The 27,688-nt window shown below is 38.1% G+C and overlaps 1 protein-coding gene across 1 annotated transcript in view; it reads left to right on the top strand.

Annotated features, from left to right (window-relative positions):
* IMPG2 (interphotoreceptor matrix proteoglycan 2) overlaps positions 1-21,115 on the top strand; it is an 80,129-nt gene extending 59,014 nt beyond the window's left edge. The window contains exons 11-18 of the mRNA XM_028119244.2: positions 5,071-5,374; positions 6,369-7,657; positions 8,264-8,483; positions 10,410-10,620; positions 12,157-12,345; positions 13,930-14,131; positions 14,427-14,506; positions 16,832-21,115. Coding sequence (XP_027975045.2) covers positions 5,071-5,374; positions 6,369-7,657; positions 8,264-8,483; positions 10,410-10,620; positions 12,157-12,345; positions 13,930-14,131; positions 14,427-14,506; positions 16,832-16,844 — 2,508 coding nt within the window. The 3' untranslated portion in view covers positions 16,845-21,115. The remainder of the gene's footprint in view (positions 1-5,070; positions 5,375-6,368; positions 7,658-8,263; positions 8,484-10,409; positions 10,621-12,156; positions 12,346-13,929; positions 14,132-14,426; positions 14,507-16,831) is intronic.
* Positions 21,116-27,688: the final 6,573 nt, after the last annotated feature.

Here is a 27,688-nt window from a genome sequence, read left to right as displayed (position 1 = left end):
AATCAGCAAAGAAACAAGAGCTTTGAATGACACACTGGACCAGATGGACCTCATAGGTATTTACAGAACATTCCACCCTAAAACAACAGAATACTCATTCTTCTCGAGCACACAAGTCCATCATTTTCTTATTGATTTTCTCTCTGGATTATCTAGCCATTGTTCAAAGTGGGGATGTTGAAGTCCCCTACTACTGTGTTGTTATCCATCCCTCCTTTCAGATCTGTTCATATTTGCTTTATATATTTAAGTGCTCCAATGTTGGGTGCTATTATATTTACAATTGTTATGTCCTCTTGATGAATTGAGCTCTTCATTATTATATAATGACCTTATTGGTCTCTTGTTACAGTTTTTGAATTAAAGTCTATTTTGTATGATATAAGTATAGCTACTGCTGCTTTGTTTTCTATTTGTATGGAATATTTTTTTTTTATCCCTTCACTTTGAGCCTTTATGTGTCTTTAACTGAAGTGAGTCTGTTGTAAACAGCATATAGTTGGGTCTTATTTTTTATACTTCTAGTCAATTTCTGCCCTTTGGAGGGGGAATTTAATCCATTTACATTCAGAGTAATTTGATAAGTAAGGACTTATTTCTACCATCTTATTGTTTTCTGGCCCTTTTGTGATTCCCTTGTTTCTTTCTTTCTGTCTTGGTGTTTTCCTCTGTGAATTGACTGTTTCCCATAGTGTATGCTTTGATTCTCTTTTCTTTTTCTTTTGTGTATCTACTGTAGGTTTTTGCTCTGTGGTGACCATGAGGCTTACATAGAACATCTTAGAGTTATAACAGTCTATTAACTTAACTTCGGTGGCATACAAAAACTCTATCCTTTTACTCCCCCCCCCACTTTTGGTTTTTGATGTTACAGTTTACCTCTTTTTATACTGTATTCATTAACAGATTATTTTGACTATACTTATAGCCACAATAGATTCCTTTCTAATTTTCTTTTGTGTATTTAATATAAATTTTTGCTTTGTGATTACTATGAGGTTCACATATATCATTCTATATATATATATGTACATATATATATAACAGTCTATTTTAAGTTGATAGCAACTTAAATTTGAATACTTTCAACACTCTACGTTTTTAACCTCCCCCATGTTTTATGTTTTTGATCCCACATTTACATCTTTTTATTTTATGTATCCTTTAACTAATTATTGTAGTTTTAGTTAATTTTACTACTTTTGTCCCTTATACTAGCTTTATAAGTGATTAATCCATTACTTTTATAATATGTTTAACTTTTCCTATGAGATTTTCACTTCTGCATGGTTTCTTGTCATTAATCAGTGTCACTTCTTTTCAGCTAAAAGAAGTCTCTTTAATATTTCTTGTAAGGCCTGTTTAGTGGTGATGAACTCCTTTAGCTTTTGCTTATCTGGAGAACTCTTTTCTTTACCTCTCTTCTGAATAATAATCTCACTGTGGGTGAATATTCTTTCCTTAAAGTACTTTGAGAATTTCATGCCACCACTTTCTGGCTTGCAAAGTTGCTGCTAAAATATCTGTTGATAGCCTCATAGGGTTTCCCTTGCATGTAGTAAGTTCTTTTTTCTTATGCTGCACTTAGGAGTCTTTCTTTATCTTTATCTTTTGACATTGCAATTATAGTGTGTCTTGGTGTAGAGCTCTTTGGATTTATCTTTTTTGGAACTCTTTGTGCTTCCTGGACCTAAATGTCTGTTTCCTTCCTAGAGTAGGGAATTTTTCAGCCATTATTTATTCAAATAAGTTTTCTACCTCTTTTTCTCTCTCTTCTCTTTCTGGGGCCTCTATAATGTGTACATTATTCCATTTGATATTGTCCCATAGGCCCTTTAAGGGATTTTCACTTGTTCAAATTATTTTTTCTTTTTGTTGCTCTGTTTGGGTGAGTTCCATTGCTTTGTTTTCTATCTTGCTAATCTGCTTTTCTGCTTCTTCCAGTTTGCTGTTGAATCCCTGTAATGTACTTTTCAGTGTAGTTATTGTATTTTTCAGTTCTATGACTTATGTTTGGTACTTTCTTATGTTTTGTCTCTGTTGAAGTTCTTTCTGTGCACATCCATTCTTCTGAGTTTGGTAAGCATCTTTATGAATATTATTTTGAACTCTTTATCAGGTAGATTACTTATCTTCATTTCATTAAGATCTTTTTCTGAGGTTTTGTCTTGTTCTTTCATTTGGAACATATTCCTCTACCTCCTCCTTTTATCTGATTCTTTGTGTTTGTTTCTATGTATTAGATGAAACAACTACCTCCCCTATATGAGTCTTGTTGGAGTGGTCTTATGTGGGGGATGGCCCATGGGGGCCAGAAACACAATCCCCCTCTGGCCATCAGAGCCAGGTGCTCCCTGTGTGGGCTGTGTGCACCCTCTGACTGTGGTGTGGCTGAGCTGTAGTGGGAGTGGGTAGGTGGGGTTCTTGCCCAGGCTGTCTGAGATATATTTTTGGCAGGGATGGGGGATTGGGGAGGATGTGGCACTTACCTGGGTGGCTATGGCTTGGCTGTGGCATGGGGTGTAGGGTGGTGCTTGCCTGGCTGGCTGTGATGTGCTGTGATGTGGAATGAGAGCCCCACATGTGCTAGCAGGTTGGAGGGGGAGATTGCCAAAATGGCACTCACCAGCACCAGCATTGGTAAGGTAGAGTGAAATTGCAAAAATTGTACCTGCCAGTGCTTCTGTCTTTAGAGAAATCCCTGACAAGTTCCTTCCTTTTTGGCATTTGCTTTAGGGTTAGTGTGTCTCCTTCACATATTGTCTAGGCACTTTTCAAACTTCTGCTTTTAATACCATAAAATCCACTACTGGGTATTTACTCAAAGAAAATGGGAACACTAATTCAAAGAGATATATGCACCCCCATGTTTATAGAAGCATTATTTCCAATAGCCAAGATATGAAAGCAACCTAAGTGTCCATCAAAAGACGAATAAAAAGATGTGGTGTATATATATGCTGCAGAGTATTACTCAGCCATAAAAAGAGTGAGATGTTTGCAACAACATGGTTGGACCTAAAGGGTATTATGCTAAGTGAAGTAAGTCAGACAGCGAAAGACAAGTAACATGTGATTTCACTTTTTGTGGAATCTAAATGGACACATACACACACATGCAAATGAATAAATAAACAACAACAATAAAAAAAACAGAAACAGACTCATAAATACAGAGAACAAACTGGTAGCTATCAGAGGGGAGGATGGTAGGGCTATGGGTGGTTATCAGAGAGAAGGAAGGCTTCCAGCTATGCAATGAATAAGTCATGAGGATGAAAGGTACAGAATAGGGAATATAGTTAATGATATTTTAATAGCAATGGATGGTGACATATGGTAGCTACACTTGTGAACAGAGCATAATGTACAGAGTTGTAGAATCACTATGTTTTACACCTAAAACTAACATAATATTGTTTGTTAACTATACTTCAATTAAAAAAAAGATCAAAAACTCTCTATGAAACAAAGAAACAAACGTATTGCTGCTTTTGCACTGGGTCCTAGGGCAAGCAAGTCTGTAAGAGTCCTTTAAGGGCAGGTTCTCCATTCCCTACAGTTCTGGACATAATCCCTGATGGTTTTATGTTTTGGGGGCTGGTCTCTCAGGTGCCAGACCCAAGGGTTGGGGTGCCTAATGTGGGGCACAAACTCCTTGCTCCTCAGGGAAGAGTTCCATGTTTTTGAGATTTCATTCCGATTGTGGATTGCAACTCTTTGGGTGGCGTTTTTGGTGAGAGCATATGTCTGCCTCTCCTACCAAAATCAGTGTGGCTCTTTTATTTTTTGTTGTGGAGATGCTGTTCATCTAGTTTTTAAGATTTTTTTCAGAGGAAATTATTCCATATGTAGCTGTAGATTTGTTGTGTCAGTAGGAGGAGTTGTGTTCAGTATCTTCCTATGCCAACATCTTAGACCCAATACCGGGAGATTTCTTAAAGGGTCTACCTAACAGAAAATATAACAATTCAACAACTAAAGAAGTATTTTAGAAATCCAGCCTGTAATACTATAGGCAGAACACGATCAGCCTGTATCCTCTATGGGGCTATTTTAAAAGTACCATGTCTGGGTCCTACCCACAAGCAATTAAGTTAGGATCTCTGGGGTGTGAGGCTTGGATATTGGTGTTTTTAAAAAGCTTCCATGTGGTTTTAATGCTATTAAGGTAAAGAATGATTGTTCTTTTCTATTTTCCTTTTTCAGTTTTCACCTAGGAAATATTTTATGAATTTCTTCTTTACATATGGCACTTTTTATTTTTTGTTACTTATAATTCAGCGTAGATTGAAGTATATAAACTCTCACCAAATTCCATGGCCATTTTACCTATTAGCATCACCACTAAACTTTTTTGTGTCGATTTGTCTTCATATGATTAAATAATTAGCATGTTCAAGGATTGTGTTTCTGTCTACTTTTCTATTCCTGAAGTTAAATTTTAAGGTAGGATTAGTACTATATTACTATATTAGTAAAAAGTCACTAGAAAGAGAAAATTGTATTTTGTAAGTGTGATGCCATTTCATAATGTTGCTATTCTTTTGAGGTAGCCAGACCACATTTTGATGTGACATTTCTTACCAAAATGAAAAACCTTAAGTACTTAAATACCTTTCAGAACGATTAATAAAATTGCTGATTGTTCTTTCCTGCTGTGGCCAATGTCCTTAGGTCTTTGACATCAAATTATAGATATTAGTAATTATGTATTTAGAGTGTTTAAGCTAATAAGACAGAATAAGGGACCGTCTAAAACAAGGTAAGTTTTTTTCCCACAAAGAATCTTTTGAATATATTATCTCATCTCTCCCCAATTTACAGATGTGATTCAAGAAGTATATGACTTTTCTCTAGATTTTTAAACTAGTATATGGGTTGAATACGGGTTTGATGAGAGCTCTGTTTGATTCTAGAGCCCATGTTCCCACCCTCCTCCCCACCAATATTACATTGTCTCTGTGTCCCTAGAAAATCCAGGAATGTGTATACATAGGTGATATTTGAAATCATTTTTTATGTGTTTCTTTTATGTATGATATGATTTAGCCTTTTTTTCCCCCCCAGGATAATACCCTTCAAGCTGAATGGCCCTCAGCAGATGAATCTACCACCAGCAGTATTTCACCACTTGATTTCAGCTCTGGTCCTCCCTCAACCACTGGCAGGGAACTCTGGTCAGAAAGCCCTTTGGGTGATTTAGTGTCTACACTCAAATTAGTCTTTCCCTCGAAGGTGGGCCTCAGTTCTTCCCCAGAGGTTTTAGACGTTAGCAGCTTGACTCTTCATTCTGTCACCCCAGCAGTGCTTCAGACTGGCTTGCCTGTGGTTTCTAAGGAAAGGACTTCTGGATCTCACATACTAGAAGATGGTAAGGGATTCTAATTACTTTTCATACTTTTTTACTTTATTGTATCAGATGACAGGGTTTTGAAGAGAGAAAGAGACTAAGGTTAATAGAAAAGCATGGTAGCATCTATTAGGAGGAAATGTCTTGAGAAAGCCATGTGAGAGAGGGAATGGTCAGATTTAATTGGTTGGAATGGAGAGTCCAAATAGGTAAATAATAAGAAATGAACTTGGTGGGCTGGGCTGGGGATCAATTAATAGATACTTTGAACATCCTTTTAAAGAATACATAATTTAATTAAATTATTGAAGAACTACTTTATTTACTTGAATATTGTAGTGATAAACAACATCAAAGAAGATTATTATAGTAACTTTTAATAGGATTGATTGTGGGGGCCAAGTATAGAGATTTTAGCTTGCGTTAGGCTTGAGAAAGGGAGAACTGATATAGGGTAGCTACAGCAGAGATTAAGAAATGACAAGTAGATGATTTAGATGTTGTGGAGGAAAGGAAAAGTCAATGTGACTTATGAATGGAGTATATAGTGAAAGAGGAAGTTGAACAAAGATATAAACAATGAGTTCAAGATTTTAAACACTGAGTGAATTTGGAGGAATGATGGGCAATAAACATAATTAGGAAATGGGAATTCAAAGACAAAATTTCCTAAGGAATTTTCTCCCTTAGTTACCACTAGATCAGTCTTTGTTGTCAATATGGTTACCAGCAGTTCTTTATTTCCACGGAATAAAAAAATCAAGTGTTTGAAGATGAATTAGCTCAATAGCTGAGATCTTATTATCCTCAGGGAAGAGGGGTATATTCATGAGTGGTTGTACCATATCACAAAAACATAATGAGTTCTTCTTGCTTGCTAATTTATCAGAGTAAAAATTAGCAACTGTATCTCCTAACTTAATGAGAAAAAACATAAGTAGCTGGCTTTATTAGGAGGACTAGGAATACATTTTGACAACTCTGTAGATTAATTAATGGAAAACTTTATTTTTAGGATTAATCAAAGTTGAAGGGTCAGAAGATTTTCTTTCTGTTCATCAATTGCCTTCAAGTCCATTCACTCACCTGGTGCCAAAGGAAACAATACCATCTGTGGAAGACTCTGGAGTGTCTTTGACATCCTCACCATATCTGACCTCCTCTGTCACTGTAGATCTTCTTGCTAAAGAAGTAACTATCCCTTCTGGCTTGGACTCTTTGGCCTCCAAAGTCAAAGACGAATTAGAAGTGAGCACTTTGATGCCAGACACATCCATAGAAAAAGAGTTTATATTTGAGAGTGGTTTAGGTTCAGGGTCTGGGCAAAAGGTAGATCAGATTACTTGGCCATGGAGTGAGACTTCATTAGAGAAGAGTTCTGAACCACTGTCTAAGTCATGGCTTGAAGATCAGGAGTCACTTTTGCCAACTGAGGGTATAGATGAGAAATTAGTTATAGATGACAAAATAGATTCTACAGGGCAAAGTATTGACTATTTAAAATATGGGCATTTTGATAGATCCACAAAGTTTGCAGAGGAAGAGCTCATTGGTGGACCTACTATGCCCATCTTTGCAGAGACCACAACTCAATCTGCATCTCTAATTCTCTCCAAGCAAATATCAGAGGTACCTGACATAGATTATTACTCAATTACCAATGCACCTCTTCTACTGACATCTATAGCAATCTCTGCTTCTACTGATAAACCAGAGCTACCATTTCTAAAGGAGGATATGGAACAAACTACAGAATCATCCAACCACGAATGGTTTGACAATGAGGTTTCAGTAACGAAGCCAGATATGCAACATTTGGGGACCATATTGCCAGAATCAGATGTACTTTGGGCAGGAACTTCTTCCCTAGGGAAATTGTCTAGAGACACATTGGCAAGTACACCACAGACTACTGACAAGCTCTGGCTGAAATCTTCCATGACACAGTCTACCAAAGTGTCTCCAACCACAAGCTCCACCCTGCTAGAGGATGAAGTAATTATGGGTGTTCAGGATATTTCATTAGAACTGGACTGGATAGGCACAGATTACAATCAGCCTGGGCTAATCCCGGAGGAAAATGGCAAGGTTGGTAGTTATGTGGAAATGTCTACAAATGTTCACTCCACAGAGAGGGCTATTGTGGTGCAGCCCACAGAAGGACATGACTTGAATCATACCCAGACTGCAGGAGCTTTGTTGGTTTTCTTCAGCCTCCGAGTGACAAACATGATGTTTTCAGAAGATCTGTTTAATAAAAACTCTTTGGAATATAAAGCACTGGAGCAAAGATTTTTAGAACTGGTAAGCGCTAGAAGTGAAACATGGGCCTTAGTGAATAATCATGTATGAACTAACCCTCTTTCCCCTAAACACAGAAGATCTGAGCCAATGAAAGTGTGGTCTGTTGTGGACATTTCATTTACAAATAGTGTCATGGCCTAGCTTTGGTAGGAAAACAATAAGACAGATAGATATAAGAAATGGAAAACACAAATATAGCATGAGGGTGATGTACTAACTTAGATACTGAAGATTGTATTCCATCAATTATGGGATTGAAACAAGTTTAAAATTTCTTTTCACATGTTACTCTGAGACCAGTGTTTTGGTAGGTACTTATGATACCTTCACTGTTGTGATTCTTTAGTGAAACAGAGAGAATAAACTCCCTGGGTATCTAAAACTGTCTGAGTTCCATGGGTTCCTAAATATCACTGTGAAAATCTCTTGACTCTCAAATAATTCAAAATTTATACTTTTATTGATGAACGGTTTAAATAATGTAAATAGAATACAGCTTGGAAAAATGGGGGAGGGGCTCATCCTTGTTCTTTTGGGTGGGGGTTGGTATATTTTGAACAAAATGCAAAACCTTGTAAATAAACTGACTACTTTTCATTATTGTAGCTGGTTCCCTATCTCCAGTCAAATCTCACAGGGTTCCAGAATTTAGAAATCCTGAACTTTAGAAATGGCAGTATTGTGGTAAACAGCCGAATGAAGTTCGTGAAGTCTGTCCCTCCTAATGTCAACAATGCTGTATACATGATTCTGGAAGACTTTTGCACCACTGCCTACCAGACCATGAACTTGGCTATTGATAAATACTCCCTTGATGTGGAATCAGGTAATGGTATTGAATACTATGATGTTTTCTTAGTGGAATCCAGTGAATATTCTTGTGTATTTTCTTCTATACTGAGTCAAGGTGAATTAATTACTTGAAGGAAAAAGGGTACTATGTCAGGCAAAATCTTCACATCTTGCTAATTATTAAATGATATCTTCATAGGACATCAATATCATTCTCTTTTTAAAAGGATTGTTCACACGCATTATCTTGTTCACCTCTCATTCCCTTTTCTACCTATTCTGTCTAGCTCTAGCTCTCTCTTTTACTTATCCACTGGATCTGCTCTGGCTGCATCTCTTAAGTTGCCAAGTCCAAATGATTTTGGACTCTTTTTCCTTCTATATTATTTTCCTAAGCTGTTTTACCCATTTACATTATTGTAAGTCTTAGGTAAATATCAGTGATTCTCCACATTTTTTACATGCAGATCTTCTGAGCTCCAGAATCAAAATCTAACTATGTATTTGATGATCTCAATTTGGATGTATCCTGTGTATATCAAACTTAAGATATCTAAGAATGAGCTCTTGTTTTCCATATCTCCCCCTCTTTTAACTAAATCTAATCCTTCTGTCAGCTTCACCATCTTGAGAAATTAAAGCCATGTCCACTCAGCTACTTAAGTCAGAAACCTGGGAAGTCCATTCTGATACCTGTTTCCATTACCCCCAAATTATGTTGATTCTGAATATTCTAAATATATCTCAAATCTGTGTACTTCTCTTTCTCCATTGCTGCTAGTCTAGGCCAAGCATTCATCACCCCTCATTTGAACCAGTTTCCCTACTACCTCTCCCCTACCCCTTCTCCCAGACAGCAGCCAGGGTGCTCTGCCTAAAACATCAGATTATTTCACTTTTCTGCTTGAAATACTTCAGTTGGCTTCCTGGTTCAACAGCCACAAGGTCTGGTCCCTATTTCCCCTTCAGTGTCATCCAGTGAAACTAACTTCTTTGCTCATCACACTGTAGTCCAATTAGCTTGTTTTTACTTCCTCAGATGCAAGAAACTTTTCTTGCCTTAAAGACTTTGTGCAAAGTATCTTTAATCTCCAGAGTAGCAAGGAAATCAGTGATTCTCAAAACCATATTAGATTCTCTGGAAAGAGACTATTTTTTGGCTGAATCTCATCCTTTTTCATCTAGATGAGTCTATGGATTATTTCCACCTAATTCATCTGTCTTTCATATCTATGTCATCATTTGCCATTCACAGATTGCCATTCACCAGTGAACAACATATAGTAGAACCAAGTGGGATGAAAGACCCATCATGGTCAATGTCTTATATAATTTCTGACTGGTTATTATCCTAATTATTTAAAATTTTTATTTTTTTCTTACCTAATCAAAGAAAAATAAAGTTACTGAAGTCAAAATATTATTAGGAATAGCCTAAGAAGGTAGAGGGCTGATTTATTTTTCTAACATTGCCTTCCACAAATCTCACATGTTCTTAGCTGCTCTGATTGGGTTATACTCACTCCTAAGGCTCCTATCAGTTCTCTGGGCTCTGTCTCCTATTTGTTCGCACTGTGGGATAAGGCATTTAGCTTCATGTATAGAACAGAGGTAGCCTATAGTAGGTTAGGGTTGGTGCAAATGAATGGTACATGAAAACTATGTTGAATTTAGATTGACAGTTACATGGCATGGGTTTTAAAGTGTCTAAATGCTCTCTAAATGAACAGGCTTACCCAGATCATTGGGTTTTATGCTTTGGCTCTGGGTTTCAGAGAAATTTGACAAAAGCTCTCCAATCTAAGTGGTGATGGTGTATTTTATGGTTCAGGAAGGGGGCTGTCCCTTGGTACTTTGGAGGGGGGGAAGTGTTTCTGGAGGGGCTTCATGCACCCCAATTCCTATGTTTTGCCTTTTCTTGTATGATTCTCTAGGTTTTTTTTTTTTTTTTATGTTTTAGGTGATCAAGCCAACCCTTGCAAGTTTCAGGCATGCAATGAATTTTCTGAGTGTTTAGTCAACCCTTGGAGTGGAGAAGCAGAGTGCAGATGCTACCCTGGGTACTCGAGTGTGGAAGAACTACCCTGTCAGAGTCTCTGTGACCTACAGCCTGACTTCTGCTTGAATGATGGAAAGTGTGACATTATGCCTGGACATGGGGCCATTTGTAGGTATGTTGTAGTTAGAGATTTTGGTTTCCCAATGTTAAAAATACTTCCTCGGAAGAAGATGGGTCTACACCTATGACTTTAGGATAATCACAGCAAAATTTATTATAGAAGTTATATCTAGGCAATAGATGGATGCCATCTAGTTCTCATGCGAAGACTGGGTCAATTAATAGGGCTGAATTATATACAGTTCAATTGATTATTTTATTTTATACTTTTAAGATGCTGTAAGAAAAACATTACTTAAATGTGTCTTAATTAGAGTAGGTGGAGATCTTTGTGTTGGTTCTTAGTGGTGATGATAAGGCAATTGGTACTCAAATTAGGTTTAGGCTAAGAGTAATACTTTACACTGTGAAATTTTGTTGTCTACTTGACAACAAGACTAAGAATGCCTGTAGCTTTCCCTTGGTCCCACTGAGTGTTCAAAAATAAAGAAAAGCAAGTATTTAAAGTCTTTGAAATTGTGACAAATATATTTTAAGTACCTAAGATCCATTTTTTAACAAGGCAGAACCAAAGAAACTCCATTAGACAGATGAGCAGATTCAGGTAGCCTAACAATTCTCCCCTGCTCATTATCCTTGAACAAAACAAAACAAATCAACCTCTGAACCACACAATAACTAGTCACGTGGGTGTAAAAGGAGAGAATGCTGAGAATAAGCAGAGAAAAATGAATAAGAGGATGGTTTATGAATGTCAAGATGGGCAAATGTTATAGATGCCAGACACAGAGGGGGAATGATCTAGACTCTTCTGTACGAAAAAGTATAAAGTTTAGCTAGAAAACTCAAAAGAAAAATCGTCTTTTTATTTTCAGAGAAATTAATATTATTTTGAAAAGCAGTCATTTCCTTGCTGCTCTTGGAATTGAAGACACTTTTGCACAAGTCTGGAGACTGGGGGGTTGGGGACATCTCTGCAGTGTGGTGAAAGGACACTAGGAGTCTGGAGACCTGGGTTCTAGACCCAGATCTGTTGCTGACTAATTGTGTGATCTCAGTCTATTTCCTTCCTAGGTCTGTTTTTTTTGTTAATTATAAATAAGGAAGTTAAATAGAACACTTTAAGTCTAGTCAGTCTTTTATGCAGTCATTTACAAATAGTCAGGGAGGACCTACTGTGTCTGTACCAGGCACTAATCACAACCTTAAATTGTGTGATCATTGAACCTGTTATGTTCACTTCTTTTTTTTTAATTTTTAATTTTTTTTAAAGATTTTATTTATTTGACACACAGAGAGAGATCACAAGTAGGCAGAGCGGCGGGCAGAGGGAGAGGGAGAAGCAGGTTCCCCACTGAGCAGAGAGCCTGATGCGGAACTCGATCCCAGGACCCTGGGATCATGACCTGAGCTGAAGGCAGACGCTTAACTGAGCCACCCAGGCGCCCCTCTTATGTTCACTTCTTTATTAAAGCTTCACTTGGTCAGCATGTATTATGCTACCTTTCCCCAGTCCCACTGAAGGTTCTGCCACTGTTGTTTTCAACACAGTGATTCTGTTTTTAGACTTTGTTACTTCTCATTACAGATGCCGGGTGGGTGAGAACTGGTGGTACCGAGGTGAACACTGTGAGGAGTTTGTGTCTGAGCCCTTGGTCATAGGCATCACCATTGCCTCCGTGGTTGGACTTGTGCTTGTCTCTTCGGCTCTTGTCTTCTTCTTTGTCAGGACTCTTCAGGCTCATTATGTTAGGAGAGAAACAGAGAGGTCCATCAGGTAAATAAGAAAAATTGCTCTCTAATGGAATAAAATGTTCCTTTTACTCATTTATTTTGTACTTACTATATGCCAAATATTGGATAAGGATCTGGGTGGAGGAGATAGCTATAAAGTTGAATAAAAACATGGTCCCTGTCCTTAAAGGATGTCAGATTGGAAACAAACATAAGCAGCAGTATGAATACAATGAGTGATAAATTTGTTTTGCCTGGGAAGAGAGTCTTAGAAGTTTTAATGATGGTTATAATGTTTAGCTGGACACAAGAGTAGATATTTGCTCTGGGGGTGACTAATTGAATGAGCATGAGCAAAGTCAGGGAGGCATCCATGAATCTCAATGGGCACACTGAAGGAATGGCATTGTTGAATGTGGCCAAAATGCTTGTTTTGTGCTGGGGAATGGTTAGAAGTGTGATGGACCTGAGGTGAGGCCCTCGTGTAAGGACCAGATCTGTTAATTTGTTCCTTTTGGCTCATTCTGGTGGTAATTAGCCAGATTTCAATATTTTTATTTATTTATTTTTTTAAAAAGATTTATTTATTTATTTGAGAGAGAGCATGCATGCATGCACGCATGACTGGGTAGAGGAGCAGAGGGAGAGAATCCTCAAGCAGACTCCGCGCTGAGCACAGAGGCCACTGTGGGGCTCGATCTCACCACCCATGAGATCATGACCTGAGCCGAAACCAAGGGTCAGAGACTCAACTGACTGAGCCATCCAGGTGCCCTGTAATTAGCCAGATTTTAAATCTGGGTAAGAATCTGACAAGAACTGAAATCTGGTTCTCTGTTTAGTAGCTTCATTAATGGGGGAAATAAAACCTGCTCAACTTAGTAGGCTAGGGATTCAAAGACTTTTTAGTTATTATGTGTTTGTAATCCCTGTTTGTAGTCTGCTTCTGTGCTTCTAGAGTCTATAGGAGCTATACTTTGGGTTCAGGTTACCTTCCCTCACCCTCGGTTGTGGCTAAGGAGTCACCTCTCCTAGGTTCCCAGAGCACCCAGGACATACTTTCATCATTGTTCTTATACTTTTTATTGACTCTGACTTTGCATTAGAGTATAATCTCATTCAGGACAGGGTTCCAAAAACTCTTTGTGTCATCAGCATCTAGGATAATCCTAGGCATATAATCAATGCTCAGTAAATATTTGTAGATCTGAATTGAATTTCACCGAGGTCTCCCTATATTTATTTTCTATCAGATTCTCTGTGCGGTTACAGGGTTACATACTGATTTTGATTTGCATACTCTGGGAATGATGGAGCCATATTCATTTAATGAAATACTATCTGTTGACAGACATATTTCCCCATAAACATTTATTGATAATCACTGTGGGGCAAGTAAAGATGAATGAGACATGAAACAGTAATTCCATAGTGCACTTACCATGTAGTTGGGGAGATGATAATGATAACACTTGATCTGGATATTTTTCATAGTCACCTTCCCACATTTGTATCCAGTCCACCTCTTTTTCTTGCCCAACAGAAATCTTGCTGCAGGTAAACAGTCTCCTAAGTAGTTGAGCATCTGAAGAACCTGAACCAACCATACTTTTTTTTGTGACTCCAGCAGGCAGCCCGACAGCCTTGCATCCATTGAAAATGCTATTAAATACAATCCTGTGTATGAAAGCCACGTGGCCGGACCCAAGCAGCCTGAGAAACCCTATCCTCAGCACCCCTTCTCTAGTTCTGCAGGTGGAGAGATGATTGGTGGTCTGAGCAGAGAAGAAATCAGGCAAATGTATGAGAACAGTGAGCTTTCCAGTGAGGTAGGAGACTGCTTTTTTTGTTGCTGCTGTGCTGCTGCTGCTGGTGTATGTGCATGTGTACGCATGTGTGCTGCATGTGTGAGCATGTGTGCTAGTGGTTTCTTTTTCCATTATTAGCAAACACTCTCTCTCCTCCTTCCCTTCCTTAGGAGTATATGTCTGGGTTTTTCAGAGTGATTCCTGCAATATCCAAACCTCCCATTTCTCTGAAAAGGCCATTCTTTCCTATAGCTCTCCCCTGAATAGCCCAGAAGGTTTTTCTAATACAATGTATGGTCTCTTTTTCTTTTCTAAGGAAATTCAAGAAAGAATGAGAATATTGGAACTGTATGCCAGTGATCCTGAGTTTGTAGCTTTTGTGAGAGAACATCAAATGTAAGCTTTTGCTACAGCCTCCTCCTCAGGTTCCTAACAGGGTGCCTTAGATTAGAGGCACTAGCGTGAGTACATAATTCCCATCCACATGACATGGGTTCTGGTGATGACCAATGTTTGTTGAGTTCTTTACAGTTCATATGCTTCCACACAGATTACCTCATTTATTCTTCATAATGGCTTTTTAAGTTGAATGTTTTGTATTTAAAATTTTAAAAAGATTTTATTGGTTTATTTGAGAGAGAGAGAGAGAGGGAGGGAGGGAAGGAGGGAAAGAGAGCACACATGAGATGGGGGGGGCAGAGGGAGCAGCAGACTCCCTGCTCAGCAGGGAACCCAGTACGGGGCTCGATCCCAGGACCCCGGGATCATGACCTGAGCTGAAGGCAGATGCTTAACCGACTGAGCCACTCAGGCACCCCTGTATATTTTATAAATGAGGAGAGGAAACCTCGGAGAGACGAAGGGACTTAAGACCACGATGATAGCAAATGGCAGAGAAGATTTAAAACCAAGGCACTATCTGTTTTAAGACAGTTTTAAGTTCTAAGATTTAAAACTAAGACACTATCTGTTCTGGCCTAGAGACTCCTGAACTGTGCCATATTTTCTCTCTTTTACCACAGATATCACCTGTGATTAATGCTATACAATCTTTTTCATAGACAGTTTCTATGAAAAGCACTTGAGCCATAAATCCTCACATATTTTGATGTATCCTTCCATTTCCATCTTTGTAGACACTTGTCAGTATGCTTTGAATTACACAAATCTCATTAAGGTATATCTCTTCCTTTATCAAGTTCATCTTACGTTTCACTCTCTTTCCATTTGCTTTTCTTGGCATGCATTTTGGGCAAGTGTCTGTAGCTATTTTTCTTTGTTCCCCAGAATCCATAACCAGACTTAGGTTACAAAAATAAACTATCTTGTAAAGAGACCATTATGGACATTAATTGAGTATATTGGGTGAGATATAATTTGGCTTTGATATTTGGTCCTGCTGCCCTCATAAAGGTACTTCGTCATGGATGGGTTCCACCGACACCAGATATCTTCACCTGGCTTTTAGAAGAGAAAAACCAGAGCAATTCATGCATGCTTGCAGAAGAAATTGATGAAGGGTCATGATCACACATGGCTCTGATGGGAGCCGCTGCCCCATTGCTCTGAATCCCTTTGTTCCAATAGGCAGCCCCTCACTCATGGTTCTTCTCTGATTAATTGGAACCTAAGGAAACTGAAGAAGATGCTTTTTTTTTAAAGATTTTATTTATTTATTTGGCAGAGAGAGACACAGCGAGAGAGGGAACACAAGCAGGGGGAGTGGGAGAGGGAGAAGCAGACTCCCTGCGGAGCAGGGAGCCTGACATGGGGCTCGATCCCAGGACCCTGGGATCATGACCTGAGCTGAAGGCAGACGCTTAACGACCCAGGCGCCCCTGAAGAAGATGCTTTTTAAATTCCAAGTACATGGTGGAGACTCCTTTAAAAATCTCTGAACATCTGACTTGGTCCATGGGAGGTGCTGTCAACCTTGCTGAATGCTGTTAGAGCAGTATTACTGGGAGTCTGCCCTTTAAAGACCAGGTCTCCTACTCCTCCTTGCATCTCCAGCCAGCAGATGACCTGTGGCTTCATTTGAGTGTTATCCAATAGAAAGAACACGACTGATGTTTCCTAAGATTCTTTTTAAGCCCCTTAGAGCCACCTGCTTGAATGTGTTCCCCGAATTAAAAATGCATTTCATCTGGACTAAGACATCCAAAGAAAGGATTCAGGAGAGCCTAATTAGGGACACACAGATTAACTACATGCTATAGTTCCTTATGGTAACTGCCAATGAAATATACAAAAAATAAAATAAATAAATCCATGTAATAAAGATTTAAACAAGAAGATCCAGTGAAACAAAAGAAAGTCCACACAGACACTGTAACCCTAAGAGGGATGTTCATTGAGGGAAGACAGCATTGAAAAAATGTTAGGCATGCAGTCCATATGACATTTTCAATTTCACTTAGTCTCAGCATTTTCATCTACGAGTAGCCCAAGAAAATGTTAGTAGGCTTGATTTAGAATTCATAAAAGCATGACATGGTCTTGACAGAGTGGAGTTTCTTTTTTTGTTTTTGTTTATTTGTCTTGTTTGTTTTTTTAATTCAGTAAAGCACAGGACAACTTCCCTGCACAGAAAGAAAATAGAAAGTGTTGGTGATCTTAGGAACATAGCTTGGTGATGTATTACAACAAAAGTGCATTTTAGGGCATTCTTGCCTTTTCCATTAATTCTTTTCTTTTCTTTCTTTTTTTTTTTCATGGAAGGGAAGAACTTTAATCAAAACTTGTATTTTGAAACTGACCAGAAGCCTAGAGAAGATGGAGGTCACTTCCTACCTATGTCATATAATTAACCTGGATTACGAACTCTGTTGGAAGAAGAATTTTCACTTAAAAAATTAAGTTTGGGGACCAAATTTTTTTTCTAGCTTAAACTTCAGAATGTAATAAGAGATGTGACAGTTTTTATACCTACAAAGTCCAAAAGCTGTATTTAAAGAAACTGAAAACTGTATGAGTTCTGGAAAGTATTCTACAAGGAAAAAATGGCCTGGGAGTTCAGGCTGCATTTGCTGTCTGCTTCTGAATCTCTGAAGGTGTGTCTGAGTAACTGTGGCTCAGGTTTTCCTGGAGGAAGATAAGGTGAGATTCTTACAGGAGAAGGCAGGTTTAGTAAGTGAATATTTTGTAGCATGTTTGTTATTGTTAGGTGGAATGAGAGACCTTTGAAGTAGTTTTAATAGAGTTTGTAGTCAGACACTCATCTAAATAAAAAATATTGTTTTTTTGGCAATTAGACTGCTGAAGAAAAAAACACCTTTTGCTGTAGTATAGAGTTAGGCTTGTCATTTTTCTACCAGAGTTTTGAATTTCCTGGGCATGTGAATCAAGGCCACATTTTTGTTAACTATGTCAGTATCCTTTTTTTCAGTTGTCAAGGACAATACATATGTATAATGTTTAATGGGTTCCTGTTAGACTGCTGATGAATTTAATCATGTAGACAGGGAGGGAGTGGGCATTGGGTCAAGGCCCGGGCACTGAGAATACACTTTGCCAATTGGTGGGTGGACTGAGTCCAGCTAATGGGCTCCCTACTCTTTGTCTGCTTTTTCATGTTGTCCTAGGCAAGTCCTGGATCTTCTCTAGTTCCTGGTATATTAATTTGGAAAGCAGCACCAACTACCTCACATAGTATAGGTTAGCTTGTTTACATTGCTTCTCCATTATGTAGTAGCTCGTGTCTAAATTCATTCCTGCTTCCATGAAACATGACAGGACTTTTATTGCAATTAAAAATTTTTAAAAATTAGGTCGGAAATGTCCACATATTATATAAATCTTAGTTGAAAATGGAAGTTTTCCTCTTTCTCTCTAGTATGTTTTCGAATGGGTAGCTTTGGAGGGGGCAAGGAGAGGGCCAAATAATCTTCACTTTTAATATCAAATTGCATATAAAAATAGCTTATTATTGATATAGTTATTTTATGTTAGATGTCTTCATGTTTGCCAAAGACAATCTTGAACATTTCGATTTCTTTCTGACCAGATAGAACTAACCAGGATAGATTGACTATGAGATAAAATACTTGGTTCACTTATTTTTTTTTCTCAACTTGATGATTGCCGATGTCGCTCATTATGGAGGCACCCAAAACTAAATCTCTGAGTAAATGGCACAGTAAAGCTATTGAAAGTCTAGAAGATATCCAGGTAGTTTGCAAAGTATGCATGGTATGTGTTTGTATGAAGGTTCCCATATCTCGGTATTTCTTTTCATTTCCTACTCACTTAATGGATTTTCTACAAGTTCAGTGTAGATACAAGCCACTGCTGGGACATTTTCTACTGGGCTCATTTGAAAGGAATTGATGATTATCTTTAAAGCATTATAAATGTTAATGATATTTTCCACTACTAAATGCTTAATTTTATTTCTAAAACTTCCAAAGATTTCTGTTTGACTTTTTTCTGTTTTAAATTTTTTCCCTAAACTTGTATGTGTTAAATGAAAAGATTTGTTTTTATCACACATTAACCCTAGAATGCAACCATTTGAATGTCTGCATGCTGGCAGAGTTCTATCTAGATGGGCATAAAAGGAGACTGTGGACAAGTCACCACATGGAACAGTTAGGAGAAGCACAAATTAAAAGAGCTAAAGAAGGATCGTTGTTTTCCAGAAGCCAAGCAGTAAAGTGGGAATTTGAGAATTCTGACATGTCTCTGTCTCTGATTCCCTTTTATATGACCTTTTTGTGCAAGAACAAATCATTCAGCCCTACATGAATGTCTACTCCACACCTATTAAATGGAAGAATAAGGCAACTCCCACACTCTCAGGGAGAGACTTGGAGGCCTCAGTCCAGGAATAACGACTTTTGCCCTACTCTTACTATAGCTGAACCACAGCGGGAAAGATCAGAGAATGTAGTTTTCCACGGTGAAGATCCAGAGGGCTAAAGGAGCTATTGCTCTGATGGCAGAGGACACCGAAAGAGCTTCTTTTTAAAAGAGCTTTCCCTGAGGCAGTTTAATGGCATATTCATGTAAAAGTGTAAGGGCTAAACTCTCCTTTAGGTTGTGTGATTATTGGAACATTCTCATTGACCTAGTAATAGAGTATTTAATAAAAATATCACCTTATTTGAAAACAATTAAATGCAGTTAGCACTAAAAGTGCATGGTGAATAACTCACACTTTTTTTTGGATTCAAAAAGTGCTTTGGAGCCTTGTACATATAGCCTTTATAACTGAGTGTACATACACATTCCTGTTTTCATGGGTCTGGATGAAGGGGAATTTATTTGATAAATAAGATTCAATTTCTACCATGGCAATGTTTTTTTTTATTTTTATTTTTTTATTATTATGTTAATCACCATACATTACATCATTAGTTTTTGATGTAGTGTTCCATGATTCATTGTTTGCATACAACACCCAGTGCTCCATGCAGAATGTGCCCTCTTTAATACCCATCACCAGGCTAACCCATCCCCCCACCCCCCTCCCCTCTAGAACCCTCAGTTTGTTTTTCAGAGTCCATCATTTCTCATGGTTCGTCTCCCCCTCTGATTTCCCCCGCTTCATTCTTCCCCTCCTGCTATCTTTTTTTTTTTTAACATATAATGTATTATTTGTTTCAGAGGTACAGATCTGTGATTCAACAGTCTTGCACAATTCACAGCGCTCACCATGGCAATATTTTAAGAGTATTTGTTCACATTTATGTGCCCTAAAGTCCCATTTACTACTTAATAAAACAAGTGTAGGTTTTACCTGATTTTATTCCCACTTCTTTGTTTTTTCTTCTCCAGTATCTAGTTACTATGGGTTGGAGGCTCCCTCTTTCCCTCCCCTTTGTTACCACATAGTGAATTATAATGTAGTTGAACAACCTGATTTAATAGTACTTCTTTTTTTTTTAAAGATTTTATTTATTTATTTGACAGAGAGAGACACAGTGAGAGAGGGAACACAAGTAGGGGGAGTGCGAGAGGGAGAGCAGGGAGCCCGATGTGAGCCTCGATGTGGGGCTCGATCCCAGGACCCTGGGATCATGACCTGAGCCGAAGGCAGACGCTTAATGACTGAGGCACCCAGGTGCCCCAATAGTACTTCTGACAAAGAGATGGAAACTTCACAAATACTTTTTGTAGGCTTTAAAAATATGTTGGCTCAAAGGATACCTGATTTAGTTATGCTTGTTCTATAAGTTTGCCTTCCATTTCATGATTTTTAGGCAGCTGGTATCATTGTGTCATTTACATGTTTTCAATAATGGATACTCTGACATCTTTCAGTCTGTGAATCGCATTTTTATTTTGAAATGGGAAGAAAAGGCAACATATTTATTCCATAAGCAAATAGCTGATTTAGGAGAATAACGTATTTATTAAATGAGATGTTTTAACCAAGAAAAATATGGGTCAGTTTTTTTTTTTTCTTTCTAAGATGTCTCCAACAATTCCCTGTAGGAATGGGTGGGACCAGCCTTTCTCATTTACAATCCAGCTGTGATGAGTAATGGAGCATTCTATTCCCCAGCATGTAATAAATGCAGAAAAACAGTGTGAAAGGCACAATCCTCAAATCAATTGTGTTTTGTTACACAAAAGATCCTGGCTAGAGGAGGTAAGGTGGGAGGGTACCAGAAAGTAATTGATGATGTAAAGAATCTGCCTGGGAATTTTTTTGACTAATGCATTTTATAAAATCTTACACTACTATGAGTTAAATAAGATGCAGGTTAAACCACCCTCCTCAGGGTAGTTAAACACAGATTAAAATACTCTACTATGAAATTTACAGCTATAACCTAGATTAAATGATCCCTCATTCTGGCTTTTCTTTTTCTCACTTATATTTAATTATTTCTTTAGATATTAAGGGTATAAATAGGAAAAAAGGAAATGTGGTATTAGAGAATAAAGGCATAATTATATATGTGTCAGAATTATGATGATTCTGAAGCGATTGTGTATATGCCATAATATATATTCAGTATTGGGTATGGATAATGAAAGATTCTTCTTTTTCATCTTGTTTATGACATTTTACCTAAAGTATAGATCAGGTAAGTTCATGTTACTGTACTGCTTTCTTGAAATGCTCTAGTCTTAATCTTCACTAATTAGAAATAAAAATGTAAAAATCTTTATATAAAAGTCTTTCTTTTCTCATGTATATAATTGTGCTATTTTTATTATTAATAAACTTCTCTTTTTTTATTTTAGAGAGAGAGAGTGTGAGCAGGGGGAGGGCAAAGGGAGAGGGAGAGAGAGAGAGAATCTCAAGTAGACCCTGAGCTGAGCGTGGAGCCCTATGTGGGGCTCGATGCTGACCTGAGCCAAAACTGAGTCAGCACCTAACAAACTGAGCCACCTGGACGCCCCAATAAACTTCTCTAACTGATGGAGTTAGTTAAAGAAAGATTGGTGGGGGATGGTAGCTAGCACCAGCTATTCTGTAACTGGAGAAGGAATTGGTGATCTGTCTAAAAAGAACAGATAACACATAAATATGGTATTAGCAGTCTAAAGCAATCCTGCATGGGAAAGGCAGAAGGAAAATCAGCTACCACCTACCTAAGCATCAGCATCAGAAACCTCAATTTTCACTCTCTTTCCTTCCTACATTTGCATCTTGGCTTTCTGGCAGTAGGGCATGAGGAAATCCTAAATCAATCTTAAGAAAGAGGAAGGTGGTCTTAATTTGATTCCAAAGACTGTATTATAAAAACACAAACAGGGATAAATGTGTCTAATAAAATTGCCTGTTAACTGATTAATTAGTGACCTCGTTTTAGTTACTAATTAGGAGAAACAGTGAGTAATAACCTTATTTTTAATAAGTCTGGTCAGGGTAAGCCCTAGTTTTTTTTTTTTTTTAAAGATTTTATTTGAGAGAGCGAGAATGAGAGAGAGAGAGCACATGAGAACGGGGAGGGTCAGAGGGAGAAGCAGACTCCCTGCTGAGCAGGGAGCCTGATGCGGGACTCAATCCCAGGACTCCAGGATCATGACCTGAGCCGAAGGCAGTCGCTTAACCAACTGAGCCACCCAGGTGCCCAGGGTAAGCCCTAGTTACTGTTAGCTCTTGCCCTCATCATACTGGTCAGCTCTCTAGGTCCTTCAGTATATATCCCATCTGAACCAGTTCTTTATGGGCTGTGTTCCATGAACTAACTATCTTCTCACCAACACACACACATATTTTGTGTCCCCCCCTTTTTAAAAAAGATTTATTTATTTTAGAGAGAGAGAGAGAGAGAGTGCACGTGTGTGCGTACATGAGTGGGGGGAGGGGTGGGGGAGAAGGAGAATCTCAAGCAGACCCTTCACTGAGTGCGGATCCTGACACAGGGTTCAATCTCATGACCCTGAGATCCTGACCTGAGCTGAAAGCAAAAGTTGGATGCTCAACTGACTGAGCCACCCAGGTGCCCCATGTCTCACACCCCCACCCTCCCTCACTTTTTTGGTGCAAAGAAATCTCTGCTAAGGTAACAATAGCTGTTAAGGAATCATGATTTTTTTTTTAAAGACTTTATTTATTTGAGAGAGAGCATGCACGTGGAGAGGGGCAGAGGGAGAGGGATAAAGAATTTGAAGCAGGCTCTGCACTGAGTGCAGAGCCCTATGTGGGGCTCAATCCCAGGACCCAGAGATCATGACCTGAGCCAAAACCAAGAGTTGGACACTTAACTGACTGAGCCACCCAGGCACCCCAAGGAATTATAATTTTCTAAGTAACACCAAAATGGTATGTGGGCTTTCTGGATGTAATTCATTTTTCCAAGTGAATAACTGTCATTGTCAATATTGCACACACCATGGTAGGTTTGGGGAAGAATATGCATATTTTCAGCGGGCTGACCTTTGAAAGAGTCTCAGAAAACTGACAAAAACTTCTTTCATGCCCTTTTCTGTACCATGTACATGCTTTCATTCCATTCACCAACACTGTTTTATAATTTTTTTAAATTTGTGTCACTGACTTTCCACTAAACTGAGTTCTTTGATGTTAGAGTCATGTCTTGCTAATTTGTTACTCATGAAACCAAAGCATGGTTTGTCTACTCTAGACAGAGTTTGTCTACAGGAATTATTAATTCAGTTGGCTTGAGATAATGGGCCATATGGAGATACCTATTTTATGACTAGCAAGCAAAGGATTAATTTGCATTTTGGGAACAAATTAGGTGGACCTATGAGTGGTTTACAAACTGGAAAGAAATGATTTACAGAAATTTTAAAATAACCATACATGTGTCAAGAGATCAGCTTCGTGCATTTATATCTATCTTATTCTCACCGAATTATTCACAGATCATAAAGTAGAAAGCATTTTACAAAAACTTATCAATGTATGGACTGTTACATCCAGATGTAGTAACATATCTGGGTTTCTCAACCACAGACTTAAGCAGGAAGCGGGGATGAAGAGGAAGAGTGTGAGGAAATGTGCTAGGATAGTAGATATAAACTACCTGTGTATGGCTGGTGAAGGAGCGAAGGTTGGGGTGCTTGTAGAGACAGGTAGGTTTGTAGGAACAAAAATTGACTTTACTTTCTGTTGATAGAATTGGGAGCATAATGCATATAGAAGGCATTGTTTAATCTTAAAATACAGGTTTGTTTTTTAAATGGTTTTATTTCTTGTTTATTTCTTTATTGCATAGGGTGGAATAAAATAAAGGCACTAGAGAGCAAGATGTGACTCAGTTCTTTCTTCATTTTTTTATTAGCATATAATGTATTATTTGTTTCAGGGGTACAGGTCTGTGATTCATTATACCATTCACAGTGCTCACCATAGCACATAACCTGCCCAATGTCCATCACCTAGCAACCTCATCCCTTCTACCCCCCCTCCACTCCAGCAACCCTCAGTTTGTTTCCTGAGATTAAGAGTCTCTTATGATTTGTCTCCCTCTCTGGTTTCATCTTGTTTCATTTTTCCCTCCCTTCTGCTATGATCCTCTGTCTTGTTTCTCAAATTCTTTATATCAGTGAGATCATATGATATTTGTCTTTCTCTGATTGACTTATTTCGCTTAACATAATACCCTCTAGTTCATCCATGTCGTTGCAAATGGCAAGATTTCATTTTTTTGATGGCTGCCTAATATTCCATTGTATATATATATATATATACCACATCTTCTTTATCCATTCATCTGTTGATGGACATCTAGGCTCTTTCCATAATTTGGCTGTTGTGGACGTTGCTGCTTCTTCCCTTTCTTCAAACAAACACCACCAACAAAACACTACCAGAGAGAGGAATAAGTAATTGGTTAAACCTGTCAGTTTTATTTATGTTCTTATAATGATATCTTTTGAAAGTTAGTGATGCTGTGCCTTCAAAATTGATCATGTGTCTCCTGCACATAGTAGCAACCGATTTTGTTATTTCCTCTCATGTTCTTGGTGTTTACCAAAGGGGAAATTTTGTAACTAAATCCTAGCAGAGTGGCTCCAAAGGAAAAGCCCTGAAGAGGAAAGGCTTCATGCCAGATTCCTCCAGGTCATATTTCCCATATATAATATAAGTTCTTGGAAGCATCTGTTTGGCTCCATGCTCCTAAGAGGGTGGGTATTAGTTTTGCTCAGTCAGATAATTGGCAAATACTCAACAAATTTGATATTCCTGCTTATATGGTACCATCAAAGTTTTCTGTGGTACCAAAGTAAATGTTAAATATTTTATTTCCTATAGTGAATGAGGGAAACACATTTATGATTCAGATTTTAAATTGCTATTGCTCTGAAGTCACAGAAAATAAAACAGATTCAAAATTTTTTATAGTTTGAGGAAAACTTAAATTGTAATTATTTGAAAAAACAGATAAGGGTTTAATTTGGAATTGATTTTTAGCAATTAGTAGTTATGATGCCACTTTCCCTGCCTTTTTAAAAATTTTACCATGGGTACCATTTTTCCACTTAAAAATTTTTTATACAGAAAACTTTTGTGAAATGTCTTTTCCTCAAAGAATCTGTACTTTTAGCTGACTTAAAGTTATTTATTTATTTGAGAGAGAGAGAGAGAAACAGCATGAGAGGGGAGAGGGTCAGAGGGAGAAGCAGGCTCCCCGCTGAGCCGGGAGCCTGATGTGGGACTTGATCCCAGGACTCCGGGATCATGACCTGAGCTGAAGGCAGTCGCTTAACCAACTGAGCCACCCAGGCGCCCCTTTTAGCTGACTTAATACCTCATTTACTATAAATGAGAAAAGGCTGATAATCTAAATTAAAAAAATTGTGCTTATCTTTATTTTATATTATTTGGATTTGGAATGCCACAGATATAATAAGCATCCAGATCACATTCTACCATTTAGTGATAATTTCATTTTAGATGAATAATCAATCAATAATTCATGTTGCAGTCTCTGCTGGGAAAATGGATTTAATGGTCTGTTTCCAGAGCAGATAATACTCTTCAAAGTATCTACATAAGGAGAGTGTAGGGTTGGAATTGCACCTTTAAGATGCTCGTGTTTCTTTTAAAAATGTAAATGCAAAGAGAACTTATTTCTAGAGAGATTTAGTTTCATTATGAAGTGCTCTCCATGACACTAGTGTAATGATCTCTCTTCCTCATAAAAGAGAGCTCTAAAACACATGTTGAGGGTTGGAAATACCTTCTGTTCAATACTGTTAGCCAGGGAAAATTTTCCATTGCTTCACTTTTTCTTATTTTACTTTCAGATTTGCCAGTGATGTCTCAAAATCAGCATTTAACTTGGAATTGCAAAGCTGAAAGCTTAAATGGACTTTCCATTGATGAACAGGTTTAGACATTATTCTATTTTGAGGATCGTCTTAAATTAATTTTGACTTAAAAATATAAAATTGATATTTTGCAAAGATCTATAAAATCAGGTGTTCTTCTCAGTTTTATTAAACCAATATGGAGAGAATAGGAATCTGGTAATGTTAGTGAATATGTTATAAACACACTGGCTTTACCAGAACTTTTTCAGGGTCCAGGTGGGAGCCACATTGATTGATGGTATTTAATCATTTCTTCTTGTCCCTGGCCTGTGCTGCCCTCATCTACACATTTACATCAGGACCTCAGAGTGACCATCACTTGGGCTGGCTCAGCAGTGTACCAAGGGATGCCCAGAGCCCTGCTGTCTATTCCAGAACTTACTGGGGAAAGATGAGAGTTACATGACAACCTCCAGAGATAAATATGTTGTCTTACAATTCAGTTACTCCAGAGTTTCCATCTAATTGTCTTCAAAACCTTTGTCACTAATGCTGTTTAATTTAGAACAGATGATTGGGTTAAATTATTACCTAAAATGTTCACTGTTGAGGCCATCTTTTATTGCCGAGTTATGTGAATTGAAACAATGTGTTTTTGTTTTGTTTTTTTATTTTTTGCTTTTTTTTTTTTTTTTAGGGGGGTAGGGGCACAGGGAGAGGGAGAGAGAAAATCTTAAGCAGGTTCCACGCCCAGCTTGGAGCCCAGTGTGGGACTTGATCTTACAACCCTGAGATCATGACCTGAGCCGAAATCAACAGTTGGACTCTTAACCAACTGAGCCACCCAAGTGCCCCTGAAACATAATGTTTTTTTTTTTTAGAAATCTTTTTTTTAAAATTTTTTATTGTTATGTTAATCACCATATATTACATCATTTGTTTTGGTGTAGTGTTCCATGATTCATTGTTTGTTCATAACACCCAGTGCTCCATGCAGAACGTGCCCTCCTCAATACCCATCACCAGGCTAACCCATCCCCCTACCCTCCTCCCCTCTAGAACCCTCAGTTTGTTTTTCAGAGTCCATCATCTCTCCTGGTTCCTCTCCCCCTCTGACTTACTAATGTTTTTAACCTCTCAACTTTTATATTGAATTAAGGGGCGATAAAATTGCCATTCCCAGGTTATAAAACTAACCTTGGAAGCAGAAAAGGAAGTGAAATACCTTGAGAACTTCCCCATTTGAAGTTTCTTTTTATTATCTAGAAGACTGGAAAAATAAAGTAATTCTACCCAACAGAGGTGGTCACGAAACTTGATTTTCCAGTATTATTCTGTTTGCCAAAATTTAGACCATGTACAGAGCTCACAAGCCACCCAGGTCTGAAAACCTAACTCTCATCTCAGCCACCAATGAGGAGGGAGATAGTTTTGTGTTGATGGGCACATGTAATGTCTCTACCTTGCCCTTCCTCTTAATGTGATTTCTTGTCCCTCTTCATGTTTTGAGTTGCTGATAGCTTCTAGCTCTGGCATTCTCTCCTTCCCTGGCCACAGTGATCTATGTGTACTCATGGTTACTATGTGAGCTCAGTGTCGGTACTCCACGCTCATCACCTTCACAGAGAACTTGTGTCCGAGGCTGGGCTACACAGTGCCAAGTGGATGGAAGGGCATGTTGGGCTGAGAGTGCCCAGACTGAAAGTGCAATCTGTTGTTAAAGTAGCTAGTAGAGGTGTGGCAGATGAATAATAGGACATCATTTCCCCCAGCCCTGAAACTAGTCACTCTTGTTAAGATGAACACTAAATAAAATCAGCTGGTCTACATGTAAATATTGTCATCAAATTTACATTCGTAAAGGAATAAGTTTTTTATTTTTATTTATTTATT

This window comes from Eumetopias jubatus, unplaced genomic scaffold (assembly GCF_037043125.1).
Source record: "Eumetopias jubatus isolate StellerSeaLion01/CBP00866 unplaced genomic scaffold, mEumJub1_p1.0 scaffold_1, whole genome shotgun sequence".
Taxonomy (NCBI): Eukaryota; Metazoa; Chordata; class Mammalia; order Carnivora; family Otariidae; genus Eumetopias; species Eumetopias jubatus.
The sequence above is the reverse complement of the archived record's forward strand: the minus strand, read 5'-3'. Positions and strand labels throughout refer to the sequence as shown.